This window comes from Saccopteryx bilineata, chromosome 5 (assembly GCF_036850765.1).
Source record: "Saccopteryx bilineata isolate mSacBil1 chromosome 5, mSacBil1_pri_phased_curated, whole genome shotgun sequence".
Classification (NCBI taxonomy): Eukaryota; Metazoa; Chordata; class Mammalia; order Chiroptera; family Emballonuridae; genus Saccopteryx; species Saccopteryx bilineata.
Window position 1 is genome coordinate 149,245,279 of NC_089494.1, and position 15,380 is coordinate 149,260,658.

Genomic DNA, 15,380 nt, shown 5'->3' on the forward strand with positions numbered 1-15,380 from the left:
CCATTATGGAAGAAAGTATGGTGGTTCCTCAAAAAACTGAAAATAGAACTACCTTATGACCCAGCAATCCCTCTACTGGGTATATATCCCCAAAACTCAGAAACATTGATACGTAAAGACACATGCAGCCCCATGTTTATTGCAGCATTGTTCACAGTGGCCAGGACATGGAAACAACCAAAAAGCCCATCAATAGATGACTGGATAAAGAAGATGTGGCACATATACACTATGGAATACTACTCAGCCATAAGAAATGATGACATCGGAACATTTACAGCAAAATGGTGGGATCTTGATAACATGATACGAAGCGAAATAAGTAAATCAGAAAAAAACAGGAACTGTATTATTCCATACGTAGGTGGGACATAATACTGAAACTAAGAGACATTGACAAGAGTGTGGTGGTTACAGGGGGGAGGGGGGAATGGGAGAGGAATAGGGGGTGGGGAGGGGCACAAAGAAAACAAGATAGAAGGTGACAGAGGACAATCTGACTTTGGGTGGTGGGTATGCCACATAATTGAACGACAAGATAACCTGGACTTGTTATCTTTGAATATATGTATCCTGATTTATTGATGTCACCCCATTAAAAAAATAAAATTATAAAAAAAAAAAAGAAGATAGGGCACATATACACCATGGTATACTATTCATCTAGGAGAAATGATGACATCGGATCACTTGCAGCGGAATGGTGGAGTTTGGTAGCATTGTGCGGGGTGAAATAAGCGAATCAGAAAAAAACAGGAACTGCAGGATTCCATACATTGGTGGGACATAGAAGCAAGACTAAGAGGCATGGACGGGAGTGTGGTGGTTACGGGGGGTGGGGGGAGGGAAGGAAGAAGAGGGGGAGGGGGAGGGGTACAGAGAGAACTGGATGGAGGGTGGCGGAGGACGATCTCTCTTCAGGTGATGGGTATGCAACATAACTAAATGACAAGATAACCTGGAAATGTTTTCTTTGAATGTATGTACCCTGATTTATTGATGTCACCCCATTAAAATAAAAATTTATTTAAAAAAAAAAAAAGAAAAGCGTTCAGTTTCGTCTCCCACTTTTGCTAAATTCCTCCTGTTTCACTGAAATCAAAGAATTTTGGTTCCAGAAACTTCACTTAGCTGTTTTCTCTCTGACTCTATTTCTCAGTACGGTTTCTTACTTGGTTCCTTAAAGAGGATAGCACTTATCTTTAGGTCTTTCTGATCTTATGAGGAACAGGAATCAGCAAAGGAGAAAAGAAGAAGAAGCATGACCATCTGACCTTGACCTGCTCTCACAACCCAGGGACTGCCTCCGGCTTCGCTGTTTGAATAACCTCTGTTTGAACAACCCACCCCCACAGCTCAAGTTTGAATTGCAGAACAAATATTTGTCACATTTTTGAACAAAGTTTGAGAGCTTTCTTCTTCTTCTTCCTTTTTTTTTTTTTTTTTTTTTTTTTTTTTACTTTTTATAAAGGAACTGTACTCTTCTGCTGTCCCTTTGAACTTGGTTCAGCAAGGAGTGGAATTCTCCCAGGACCCCACACTGGAGACTTTGCAAAGCTGTACAGCAAAATGGAATGGCCTGTGACTGTTCTCATCTGGTTCTTTCTTTCTGAATCACAAGGCTTTGAAATCCCCATTAATGGACTTCCAGAAGTAAGTACTTCCAGAAGCCACCTTGTCATTGGCCTGTACATATGCTCAGAAACTAGCCTGATTCTGTTGCTATTCAAGGACAGTTTTTGATGGAAAGAAAATTTATGATAAACTCACCTGAGTAGAAGTATTCATTGTTATAATTACTGAACTGTGTATATACCTTTGAAAGCATTAACAGTTTTGTATGGAATGAAGTCAAGCTCAATGTGCTGGTCCCATCATGTAGCATTTATGGAGTATAGCTGGTCATTTCTTATCTAAAAAATGACAGTAATAATTTATCTAACTCAAGTGGTGTTTGAGAATTAAATGGCATATGTCAATTATCTAACCCAGGGCCAACACAAGGGAGCACTTAATGATTATTTGCAATGATGATGATGATGACAACGATGAGACAACATGCCATTATCATTTTTAAACTAAGAGTATAAGAAAACTCATTACCAAAGCACTATTGTTCTTCAAACCTAAGTGGACAATGATTTCTGTAATAAAGGCACATTAAATATTCCTGTTAAAGGGGAAGACCGTCCTCTTTGGGCTGGCAGAGTGCAGGAATTATTCCCAGGGTTCAAAGTCTCCACTTTGATCCTTTGACCATTCCCACATGAGGAATGTCTTAGACTGAGTCATTTTGAAGGTCATGCAAGAGCTATTTTGATGTCAGAAAAACAACATACATTATGGGAATATCTTTGGAGATGCAGCAACTTATAATACTTGCAGAGTGGATAATCTATAAAAAAAAAAAGTCAAAAAAAACCCAGAATAGCATATTTGCAGGGAAAAATATCACTTTGTCTGCTTAGAAACTACCATATTTTTCAATACTTTAAACACTACTAGAGTGTATTGGAAACCACCAGAATTGCAGCCAAGATACTAAATTCATTAGTGCTTCTTTATTTGCTTTTTACTGGTATTTATTTTATATCAACATTTTTTAATCCAGTGGATAGTGGTTTGCATTTATCTATTCTAGACAGACAGTGTTAATGTCCCCAGGATCTACTCAGTATTTCTCCTAGACACCTACCTGATCACTGGCTTACTTTTACTCCTACCATATGTCTCATCATCTTCCAGAAAACTCAAAAATGATTTCTTCCTCTTAATAACTAGCAAACATGAATATATTAAAGAAATCATTGGTTAAAAATGTGAGGTTGCCCAGAGGTATAGGAAATAAGATAACATAATATAAGTTTATGCCTGTTATTAGCTGCCTCTTTCGCTCTCAATATTTTTTATTAATAGAAATAAACATCGTAAATTCTTTTTTTTTTAAGTTTGCAGAATATGGAGATCTTGTGGAACTGGCCCAAGGCAAATTTCAATTTGTGCCCGAGAACCGGAGGTATCAGGTATAGTAAGCCTGAAGTTCCAGAAGGAAAAAATAAATGAGAGATCATGATGGAAATATTAGAGGGAGAAGTAAGATGATTTTTGCTAGATTTTCTTAAGAGCTTGTTTTTTTTAGCGGAAAAGAGTCCAGTGGTTTTACACCCAAGCCAAACATTGTCAAGGTGAAATCAATGAGACCTCCATACGGCTGTTATTGAACCCCAAACCATAATGGTCACCTTAGCCCCTTAAAAGATATATGTGTTTTCTTCAAATTTGCACATTATGGGGTAATTTTAGTGCATAATAAGGAAGACTTTTCTCTTGTGGGAGTGTTGCTTATCCCAGTGAAGGCAGACGTGCCCTATGCAGCCACACATTCTCTTTCCTCCAATCCCTGCTCTCTTGGGGTGTAGCTCAGAGAGCATGGGCATGAGTCAGAGTACTGGCCACACTGAGGGCTGCACCCTGGAGGCCACCAGCAGCAGCACAGACAAAATCCTTTCATCCATGAAGGTGTTCTCCAGGAGGCCAGGAACGGTTTGGTTTCTCCCCCACTGAGCCTACATGCTGAGAAAGCAAGCATTTATGAAAGCAATCCAAGGTTGACTGATGACTTATTTCATATGGGTATAGATTTTTTACTTTCTAGAAGTCCAGATTTTTTTTGAAGACCAATATATTAAAACCCAATAGGCAAGCCCTCATGTCAGAGTCTTCATCTACCCAAAGAGAAAGCTCAGTCATTGAGAATTGCACACAGAAAAGTCTAAAAGGAGGCAACTGTTGACCTCATTATACAACGTAATATCCTTTAAAACCTCAGTTCCCCTATATCAGGCAAGCTAAGCTTATATTCAACACTTGATTTATTATTTTAAAATCCACCCAACATTACATGTTTATCCATCACTCTAAAGCCATTCAGCTTTCCATGCTCACAGGACAATCTTTCCCTCAGTAATTACCGAGCAGAACGGTTAGAGTACAGCATTTTCCACATACCAGTCACTGTGCTTAGCTCTGTGAAGGAGAAACACATTCATATCCCTACTCTCGTGTAGCTTAGTCTAATGAAGAGACAGACACGTATTCCTTCTGATTTGCTTTCAAGAAGGGCTATGCTTACTATGAAACAATGAGTGAAAGAAGCTTATCTAGTCTGGGAGTAAGAGGGGGTCAGACAGAACTTTACTGAAAAAATGCTGTCTGAGCTGAGATCTAAAGGTGAGTCAAAGTTAGTAGATTGAGGTAGGAGACAGGTCACTTGGAAGGTGGACTATTGCAGATAGTTGGATGGCATGTCCATAGCCCCATGGTAGAAAGGGGCACTCGAATAACCATCTCAATGAATAAAAGATCAGTCAGACAAACAGAATACGGTTATATATGCTACTCGGCATGAGTTTGGTTGAGTATTTTCATTTAAAAACATATTATAAAAGAATGATGGGCATGCAACCCAAAAGGGCCTGAGAAATTTGTCCAGAGAAACACAACACACCAGTGGAAAATATTCCAGAATGTTTGATATTTATGTTTCAACAGCAATGAGTGAATTACAGCTCAGTATTGAAGAAAAAACCTTTTTTTTTTTTTTTTTTTTTTTTTTTTTTTTTTTTACTGAGAGAAAGTAATTCTTAGCGTCAAGGTAATAAGTAACACGTTTCTGAAGAATGATTATCTAACTTCCTTTCACAGAGAAGTGTCTTAGGAGAATCTGGAGAAACCATGGTAAGTTGACTCTGGTTTGGTTAAAAATTGATGCTGAAACGATTTTTCTGTTACCCATTATCTAGAAATCAGTGCTGTTGCCTCCTTTGTCTCCATCACTGAGAGCATTTACCTGACTTTTGAAATAGCCCCTTGCCCAATTCTGTTTGGAGTGTGTCTGAAACTCAGCGTGGAGAGCACCGTGTGCTACATGCAGCCAGGAGAGGTGTTACCAAGAGCTTAAAATGCCGATTCTTTTTCTTTCCTCAAGTTTTGCCAACAGAGATTTTGCCCAAGCATATATATTTATCCCAACATAACAGTTTTGATTTTAAATGTGACATCTTACAGCTTTGGAGGGTAAAAGAGTAAGTGTGAGAAAGGAACTCTTAGACATGAAATGACCCAATTCCCTGAGATGTTCAAAGTCACGCTTCCCGTGGCAAGAAAACGTCAAAAGGAAGTGGTTTTCATTGGCTTCCTGCTCTGAACTGACAGGAATTCTGAGAAACACAGGTTTAAGGGGGAGGAAGAACAAATAATTTAGCCTGGGTGTTATTGTAGCTGGAGGTGAACTGGAAGTTGAGCTAATGGTTTCATCTTGAGTGAAAACGTTTGGGAGATGACACTCAGTAATAAAATAAGCAAATCCTTTTGGAGAAAATAAAGTAAAACCTAAGGTGGCTACTTGATTGCCATCGTCCTAAAAAAGCTTGCAATTCTCAGGCGCCTCCTGAAAGACGTGTGTTTGCAATTCCCTGCCTTTGAGCATACTCATTAACTGTAGTAGTTTTACACTGGGGCTGCCTGAAATGAGTAGAGAAGGACCAGTGAAGGAGGTTCAATGATTGCATCAAAATGGTATTTTCTTGTCCTACTAGCCTGTTTGCTGTTCACACCCATTAGTGTTCTCACATTTTGTTTTAATTTGGGGAAGAAGAGGACTGGGAGAAGATTAAATTGTAGTTGATAAACTCGAAGAAGGTAGATAACAATATGGGGACCATGTGTGTCTTCCACCCCACTGTACTGGTGGCTGAACGCCACTCTGGCGATGTAATCAGAGTCCCCTCCCAACCCTGCGATCCTGTATCCTTTTTATTGCTATGACCCTGCATTTGTAGTTATTTCCTGAACTTTTCCAATCTAATCTTGCTTTCCACAATCATTTTCTGCTTGTATTTTAACTTTAAAAATTATTACTAATAGACTTATAGAGCTGAAAGGCATCTCAATAGATCTCAAAATTAAGGAAGACTTCTGCCTGGAGGGTATTTCAAGTTAGGAGAAGGCTTAAAATACCCAAGATACATACTTAACAATGCCTTAGGCTTGTTCATAATAAAATGTATGTCTCCTAACATCAAATACATAGTGAAGTTCTGTGTAATTTTTCTCTGGTTACAATTATGCTTTCTTGCCAATTACAGGAAGATGTTGATCAAGTAACTCTTTATAGCTACAAAGTTCAATCCACTATTACTTCTCGAATGGCCAACACCATGATCCAGACCAAAGTGGTAAACAACTCCCCACAACCTCAAGATATCATGTTTGATGTTCAGATTCCCAAAGGAGCCTTCATTTCCAACTTCTCCATGTGAGTAACTAATGCATATATAACCGGAATTGGATTCTTCTACTCAGAATCATGGTTAGAATGAGCCTTAGTGGTCAGCTGCTGCAGTTGCTCTCACTCTCAGAGCTTTGGACCCATTAGTTGTCAAGAGTCACTGTGGAGTAGGTCCCCAAAATTGGTTTTTATTTAGAATATCAGAAATTGTGAAGGGTTTGCTTTTCACTTTTAAGAAATTAAAGCAAACTTAAGCTATCTCTATAGTAACAACCACCCACTTACTTACATATTGAGGTACTTTCTTGGGGGGATAGAAATACAAGGAGTTGCCCTGGCTTCTAGAAAACTATATATGAATATGTGCAAGAGCAGTTCAGTGTCACCTCTCATATGGAGGAAAAAAGTAAGAACCATTGATTAAGTCCAATGGTTCAATCACCTATCCAGTGATTGAATTCCTCTGTCGTACCTCTGACAAGTGGGTTATCCAGATTTGGCGTGAATATCTCTTTAATTATAAACTCACTATTTCTCAAGGCAATCCACACAATAGCTGTTTGGCCTATTAGAATTATTTCTTATACTTAATTGAAATCTGCTCCATTTTCTGTTCAATTATTCTAATTCTACTCACAATTCTTTAAAAATTCTCTACAAAATACGTATTGAAGGGTCCAAGAATGAAATGATACACTGTCTGAGACTGGCTTCAAAATAACAAAGGTGAAGAAAGTGGGGGTACAGATCATTGAAACTGGCTGAAATATTGACAATGGTGTAGTTCAGTGATGGTTTTCTATGTTTGAAGATTTCTACAATAAAAAAAGTTTTTTAACCACTGCAGTCACATTCAAACAGTGAAGGCTAGTTACCTTGTCCCACCTGACAGCTTCATTTATCAAGGCTGAATGTTCCCTGTTCCTTGAAGTGACCAGATAGCTTTCTAGCCCCAACCATTTGGGTAGCTGTGCCCAGAGTGCGTGCCACTTGACCGCTGTCCTTCTCCGGCGACTGGAATAGGCACAATGCTCTGCACATAATCCGGTTATTTTTTACTGAGACATTAGATTGAGTTACCCTTTTTCTGCTTTTGTCCTTCACACATCGATGTAATAAATAAATAAATAAATATATATATAAATAAATGGTTCAAATACCATGTATGTTAGCTTCTAAAAACTGCAGTCAGTTAGCTATATTTTCTAAACAAACCAAACAAGGTGGAAAGGGTATTATGTAACTTTGAATAGATATCCTTTGAATTGGCATAGAAATTTATCTTTAAACATTTCTTTAGTCAACCTTTCCTCTTTTTTTTTCTTTAAAAATTTTTTTTATTTGAAATTAAATTTAATGGGGTGACATTGATCAATAAGAGTACACAGGTTTCAGGTGAACATCTCTTTAAACTGTTGATTGCTTTGTGTGCCCATCACCCAAAGACAAATCACTTCTATCTCTGCATATCTATTTCTCTTTACTCCTCTCCCTCTCCATCCCCTTCCCCAGGTTTTCTAAAAAGCAAATGTAGAAAGAAAAACAAATTTAGTGGTATTATGTAACACCATGTCTGAAAAATTATATTTAAAACTATTTTAACATTTTTATTTTAAACCCCAAACCAGCACTCATTCTAAATATGTCTTCTTTCTATTTCCCTCTATTTTCTCCCTTTTTCACATATCATTCCATAGTAGATTTGAGTGATGAAAGACAGACTATCTCCTTGCTCTTATACTCATACAGTGTTGGTCTTCCTCTTACAGGGCTAAATTTATAAGACCAGAAAAGATAGCTGCTTTTTATATCACCATAATTTAATAGCTGTGCAGACTTCCATATCCAAAATATTTTTCTGCCTTATTATCAAGGTCCCAAATATTCTACCATTAGAAATTATTTTCTTTAGTCTTAAACCTTATAATGATTTGATAGCAACAGTGCTATCAAAACAGTGCTGGGCACATAGGGTCTAGTTCTAGCTCAGTCTCTGATCAACTTGAACAAGTCACTTTTCTCCTTGGCTCTGATTTCTCTCATCTAAAGAGGCAAACCTAGACATGTGCCTCAACAAGCATGCAATTGACATTTAGGACAGGAAAGTTTTTAGCCAAACCGCCCTCACACTGCAGAATGCATAGCATTCTTGGTGACAGCCAGCTAAAATTAAGGTAAGTAGAGATGGAGATGCAAAGAGAGGAATAGGTCCCCCAGGGAGATGGTAGAGGGGTAAACACAAACTTTGAAAAAAGGTTCCCTCACCAACAGCTTCCTCCAGCTTTTTTTACCCTCTGTAACTCTTGTAAGAGAACAAAATGACCCCTAACTCATAGAAGATTGATCCTAGAAACCAAATGTACACCAGATAATTCGTGACTTATCATTACCTCTTCTAAGCTCATTTGTGATTCAAAAGGATACCCAGAGCAACCTAAGTGCCCATCAATAGTCAAATGGATAAAGTAGGCATAGTATATATATATAAACAATGGAATATTACTTAGCCATAAAAAAGAATGAAATCTTACCTTTTGCAACAACATGGATGGACATAAAGGGTATTATGCAAAGTGAATAAATCAGACAGAGAAAAACAAATACCATATGATTTCACTTTTATATGGAATCTAAAGAACAAAATAAATGAACAAACAAAACTGAAACAGACTTACAGATATAGAGAACTGACTGATGGCTGGCAGAGCGGAGAAGGATTGGGGGTCTGGGTGAAAAAGGTGAAGGAATTAAGAAGTACAAAATGGCAGTTATAAAATAGCCATGGGTATATAAAGTATAGCATAGGGAATATAGTGATAGTGTAATATCTACGTACAGTGCCAGGTGAGCATGAGACTTATGGGGATCATTTCATAAATATTTTTTTTATTCGCTGAGAGGAGGGGAGGCAAAGAGACAGACTCCTGCATGTTCCCAACCAGGACCTACTGACAAGCTTACTAGGGGACGATGCTCTGCCCATCTGGGGTGTTGCACCATTGTTTAGCAACTGAGATCTTCTTTGTGCTAAAACGAAAGCCATGGAATCACCCTCAGCACCTGAAGACATCACGTTCCAATCAAGCCATGGCTGCAGGAGGGGGAGAGAGAGAGAGAAGCGAGAAGGGGAGGAGTGGAGAAGCAGATGGTCACTCTCCTGTGTGCCCTGACCAGGAAGCGAACGTGGAACACCCACAAGCCAGGCCAATGCTCTACCACTGAGTCGACTGGCCAGGGCTTCACTTCAAAAATTATATAAATAGGCCCTGGCCGGTTGGCTCAGTGGTACAGCATCGGCCTGGCATGCAGAAGTCCCGGGTTCGATTCCCGGCCAGGGCACAAAGGAGAGGCGCCCATCTGCTTCTCCACCCCTCCCCCTCTCCTTCCTCTCTGTCTCTCTCTTCCCCTCCCGCAGCCGAGGCTCCATTGGAGCAAAGATGGCCCAGGTGCTGGGGATGGCTCCTTGGCCTCTGCCCCAGGCGCTGGAGTGGCTCTGGTTGCAACAGAGCGACGCCCTGGAGGGGCAGAGCATCGCCCCCTGGTGGGCAGAGCGTTGCCCCCTGGCGGGCGTGCCGGGTGGATCCTAGTGGGGCGCATGCGGGAGTCTGTCTGACTGTCTCTCCCCGTTTCCAGCTTCAGAAAAATACAAAAAACAAACAAACAAACAAAAAAATTATATAAATATTTAATCACTTTGCTATACAATAAAAACTATTATAAAATAATATTGAATGTCAACCGTAATTTGAAAAGTTTTTAAAAAAGGTTTTTAAGAGCTACCTGAAGAGAACAATGCTTAATCTAAAGGGTAAAATTTAAAAATGAGGAAATATTTTAAACACAAGCAGCACTAATGAGGGGAAGCTTTTAGGACGGGAGCCTGCATGTCCCTCTCATAAGGCACTACCAGATAGAGAGACTCCTGCCTACATGTCCCTCTCATATGGCACTACCAGATAGAGAGACTCCTGCCTATGAAACATGCAAAGTCTCCCTTCTCTTCTCTTCCAGGGGAAATGATCATTGCCCCCATTCAGTATATCGACCTGGTTGGCATGTTGGTTTGTTTTATTGTTTGTTTTGTTATTTTTGTTTGTTTTACTGTTCAGATCAACTGGTGGCTTTCTGTCATTTTCTAGGAGTGTGGATGGCACGACATTCACTAGTTCCATTAAGGAGAAAACCGTGGGCCGAGTGCTCTACTCACAGGCAAGAGCAAAAGGCAAAAGCACTGGGTTGGTGAGGTAAGGCTGGGCCACAGGCCCGGGCCCTCATACCACTGGCATAACCCACCCCTCCCCATTCCCTTCCCGGAGAGCACAGCAGCCCCTGCCCCAAAAGGCGAAAGACGCGCTGCCATATAGTCAAGTGGTAGAGTTACCGTCCCGACTTCTATTTCCTAAGGCCTCTCTGCAACTGAGCGTCCTTACATAGCTTCCTTACAGAGCAGGTGGATCCTGTAACTAATGTTGATTCATTAAAAGAGTGAGGAGAGAAACTACAGAAATATTGGCGATCTGGTGACAACATTTACCACATAGAGCTGACCTCTAACAAGTAGTTTGAACCGCACAGGTCCTCTTACCCCCGGATTTTTCCCAAAAGAAACAGACAGCCATTCACATCCGCAGATTCAACCAACCTTGGATGCTAACGGTATTTTTGCCATTCCCAAGCGCAGATTGCCAACCTGGAATAAAAAATACTGTTTTCTATGCGCAGTTGGTTGAATCTGTGGCTGTGAATCCTATGAATAGGAAGAGTAGACAGTAAAGTCAAAAGTTACACGTGGATTTTCTACTGCACTGTGGTTGGCACCCTTAACCTCCCTGTGTTGTTCGAGGGTCACCTGTACACAGAAAGAAAGGTTTGGAATTTGTTTGAATGATTTATTTTGCCTTATTTTTGTGGGGTAAGCCTTTCTCAGCACCAGTTGCTTAGCTTAGATTCTGTTTATATTTTCTCTTTCTGATCTTACACACTAGGAATGCCAAACCACCTCTAAAACACAGCCTCTCAAGCAAAAAACTTCAAAGGAATTTTCAACCCATCACTTTGCACACTGCATATCTGATCTGGCAGATTCTGCCATCCATTATTCCTTCATCTCCTGCTCCTCTTCTACATCCCCAAATTCACCTTTACTTGAAATTCTTTTCATTTCATTCATGCCTTTCTTCATTCATTCAATGAAAATTCATTGAACTCTGTACTCAGTTATGTCAAAGGTGACAACACCACAGCAAACACTCCAGCTAGCAGAGGACACAGGAAGGAACTTATAGTATAGAGGTAGCTCTAATAGATACATAACATATATAACTATGTGACTATTGTGTGTAACAGCTAATGGGGCAAGTGCTAATGCAAAGAGGGCACAAAACCCTATGGGAGCTCAAGTGTACAATTCTGTCTAGGAGTCCTGAAAAATCATCACAGAGGCCTGATGTTTGAACTGAACACAGATAGATTGTAAAAATTTATCCAGGTGGAGAAGGGAGAAAAGAAATTACAAAGAGAAGGACCACCTCCAGCGTTGATCCAGGTTACTTGGTTCTTTTATCTTTAGGATATCATTGTGTTATCTTTATCCATCACTTTGACCACATTGTCCACTCACTTGCTTTTCATTTTACAAATATTTACTAGTAACAGAAACTTTTCTAGCTACTGCAGACACAGCAGAGACCATAGAGCTCATGTTCTAGTCCACTCGCAGATAATAAGACCTCTCCTCTCAGGCTGTCCTAAGGTGTGCATGCCAGGCCGGCTCACCTTTTTTCTTCAGCCACCTGATATCCTAAGCTGACTTCCCTAGGCTACTTCCCTGATCCCCAATGGGCTCATTATCAGTCTCACCTTGTGTTTAGTCATTTAATTTTTAAAAAATATTCATTGTGTATCTAATGCTCAAATCACCCTCATTTGATAATTTCTCTTAAAAACCATAATTATTTCAAGATCAGTGATGGCACTGGACTTGATATCCACATGACTAAATAAGGCCTTATGCTGGAAATACATATTCAATTTGATGAAGGATTAGATTTCTTTCTGAAGTCTTTCAAAAATATAAAGAATTCCTAGAATGAGTCTATAGTGCAACAAAGGAAATGTCATTGGAGTTATCTAAAATTTGGTGTGAGTCTCGGCCCAACAATTGACTAGCTGTATAATCTTGAGCAGATGACCAATTCTCTATCAGCCTTATTTGTTATGAAATGAGGGTACTGATACCCATCTGGCAGAGCTGCTTTGCAAGCTATGGTAACTTGTGTCAAGTTTCTAGCACATAATAGGAATCAATAACTGGTAGATTTTTGCAAATGACCCTCAAATCTGTAAAAATCTCTGGAAGAAAATGATTAGGTAGGAGAGGAGTCTAAAATCATTGATGGAAGTAAATTTATAAGGAGGTTTTAGTATACTGTTTATTTTCATGTACAATTAAGCAGGTGTGATTGCCCAGGAAGGCTTAGCTACCCTCTGCCCAGATTCTGGGTCTCGTGCATGTGATAACTTACATTAGGGGCTCACATCTTTAGGAGCAGTGTTCTTGATATGGAGAACTTTAAAACTGAAGTGAATGTCCTCCCTGGAGCAAAGGTGCAGTTTGAACTTCATTACCAGGAAGTAAAGTGGAGGAAGCTGAGTTCCTACGAACACAGGCTTCACCTGCAGCCAGGACGACTGGCCAAGCACTTGGAGGTAAGCCTGGTTGTGCAGTGACACCAACCTTTCATGGTTCTGCTGTTCGTCACTCTTTGTGGTGCTCGATGCCACTCAATTCTGCAAGACAGATTGGTGTCCTAAAAAGGCTATGAATTTGGAGTCTACAGGCCACTTTCTTACTGATTTTAATGCCAGCTCAGCTTTTTTTTATAGTGTTTGAGAAATGTATTTATTAATATAGAAATAAATTCATGATAAGCTGTTATTAGGAACATGAAAACTACAAAAAGATATATAAACTCTGCTCCCTTGTGGGATTAAAAATGTATCTTGGTATATCTGGGGTTTATTCTTGGTAATGCTGGTAAAAGTAATTTTATTGTTGTAGATTTGTTTCTCATTATTTCTTTTTTTCTAATTTAGAAATTCAATTTAATCGGGTGACATTGATCAGGAAAAGTACATAGATTTCGGTGAACATTCCTACAGCATTTGAATTGTTGTGTTGTGTGTCCATCACCCAAAATCAAATCATTTTCCATCACCATATATTTGTCCCTCTTTACTCCCCTGCCACCCAACCCCCGACCCCTGGTAACCACTTCACTTTTATCTGTGTTTGTTTGTTCAGTCAGCTTCTTATTAGATATGCTAGTTTTCTAGTACTGCTGTAACAAACGACCACAAACTGGGGATCCTAAAACAACAAACTGGCTGGTTAGCTCAATTAGTTGAGAGCATTGTCCCAAAACAACAAAGTTGTAGGTTCAATTCCTGGTCAGGGCACACAGAGTAACTGGGGAAAAAAATGCACGACTGAATGGAGCAACAGACAAATGCTTTCCTTCCCCCTCCCCTCTCTTCTTTCCTCTCTCTGTCTCTCTAAAGATCAATAAAGGTTAAGCCCTGGTCAGATAGCTCAATTGGAGCATTGTCCTAGAGTGTGGGGGTTGCCGGTTCGATTCCCCAATCAGGGCACATACAGGAGCAGCTCAATATTTCTGTTTCTCTCTGCCTTTTTCAAACAAAAAACAAATGAAAAAAACAGAAATTTATTCCCTTGCAGTTCTGGAGAATAAAAGTCTCAAATCAACCAGTTGGCAGGGCTACACTTCTAGAGGGTATAAAGGAGAGTCCATTTTTTACTTTTTTTTGGTATCTGTCAGCTGCTGGCATTGTTTGACATCTGGCTTCATGGATAAATCAGTCTCTACATCTATGGTTACATTACCTCCTCTGAGTGTCCCAAATCTCCACCTTTTCTCTTATAAGAACAGTTGTCATTGGATTTAAGCCCCACTGGAGAGTACAAGATGATTTCATCTCAAGTATCTTCTTTTTTTAAGTGAGAGGAGGGGAGGCAGAGACAGACTCCTGCCTGATCAGGATCCAACCAGCAAGCCCCCTACAGGGCGATGCTCTGCTCATCAGGGGAATTGCTTGTTGCTCAGAAACTGAGCTATTCTAAGCACCTGAGGTGGAGGCCACAGAGCCATCCTCAGAGCCCTGGGCCAGCTCACTTCAATCAAGCCATGGCTTCGGGAGAGGATGAGAGAGAGAGAGAGAGAGAGAGAGAGAGAGAGAAGCAAGAGAGAGAAGTGGAGTAACTTCTCCTGTGTGCCCTGACCAGGAATCGAACCTGGGACATCCACACACTAAGCCAATGCTCTACCACTGAGCAAACCAGCCAGGGCCATCTCAAGATTCTTAACTGCGTATGTAACAACCTTTTTTGAAATGAGGTAACATTCACAGGTTCCAGTGACTTAATGTAGACATCTTTTGGAGTACTGTCATTCAACCCACTACACTGGCCATTTGACATGGGACAGGTTATGCTGAGTGTTCATTTGTACAAAGGGTACTGTCACATATTTTGTCATGAGGCTAAAAAACAATATGGCAATGTCAGCTGAAAAGCTGGAGCTGACTGAAGCTGTTGAAAGTCAAGAAGCAGTGAATAAAGCATTGAGAGCTCAGGACCTGATTTTGAAGTGTGGCTTGACCACTTACTAGTTAGGTGACCCTGAATCTCTCTTTTTTCATTTGTAAAATGAGAAATAAAAATAAGAACATAATAGATAATAATATCAGTGAGACTTAAATGAGCTTCTACATGTTAATTGCTCAACACAGCATTTAAAGCATGTATAGAAAAATGGCAGCTATGACTATGGTTTTGCCAAGGATCACCAAAAGTGATTTCCTCCTATTAGCTCTTCTCAAAGCAAAAAGACAAATAAAAAGTAAAAGGCCCAGGTATGGGGGTGAGGGTGATCTGTTATTGATAGATCTACAGAGTAAATGTAGAATCATTTAAAAATGGCTTGCCATTTTCTTTTATTCTTTTTCTTTTTGCAATAGAATAGAATAGAATAGAATAGAATAGAATAGAATAGAATAGAATAGAATAGAGTAT

General features: G+C 39.8%; 1 protein-coding gene across 2 annotated transcripts in view; it reads left to right on the forward strand.

The window, feature by feature from the left end:
* The first annotated feature begins 1,455 nt into the window (after positions 1 to 1,455).
* ITIH2 (inter-alpha-trypsin inhibitor heavy chain 2) overlaps positions 1,456 to 15,380 on the forward strand; it is a 36,469-nt gene continuing 22,544 nt past the window's right edge. Inside the window, exons 1-6 of one of the 2 annotated variants that reach the window (XM_066232488.1) lie at positions 1,456 to 1,653; positions 2,949 to 3,023; positions 4,705 to 4,737; positions 6,147 to 6,316; positions 10,429 to 10,533; positions 12,835 to 12,997. In XM_066232488.1, coding sequence (XP_066088585.1) covers positions 1,570 to 1,653; positions 2,949 to 3,023; positions 4,705 to 4,737; positions 6,147 to 6,316; positions 10,429 to 10,533; positions 12,835 to 12,997 — 630 coding nt within the window. In that variant the 5' untranslated portion in view covers positions 1,456 to 1,569. The remainder of the gene's footprint in view (positions 1,654 to 2,948; positions 3,024 to 4,704; positions 4,738 to 6,146; positions 6,317 to 10,428; positions 10,534 to 12,834; positions 12,998 to 15,380) is intronic. The other variant, XM_066232487.1, reaches the window with a different exon arrangement.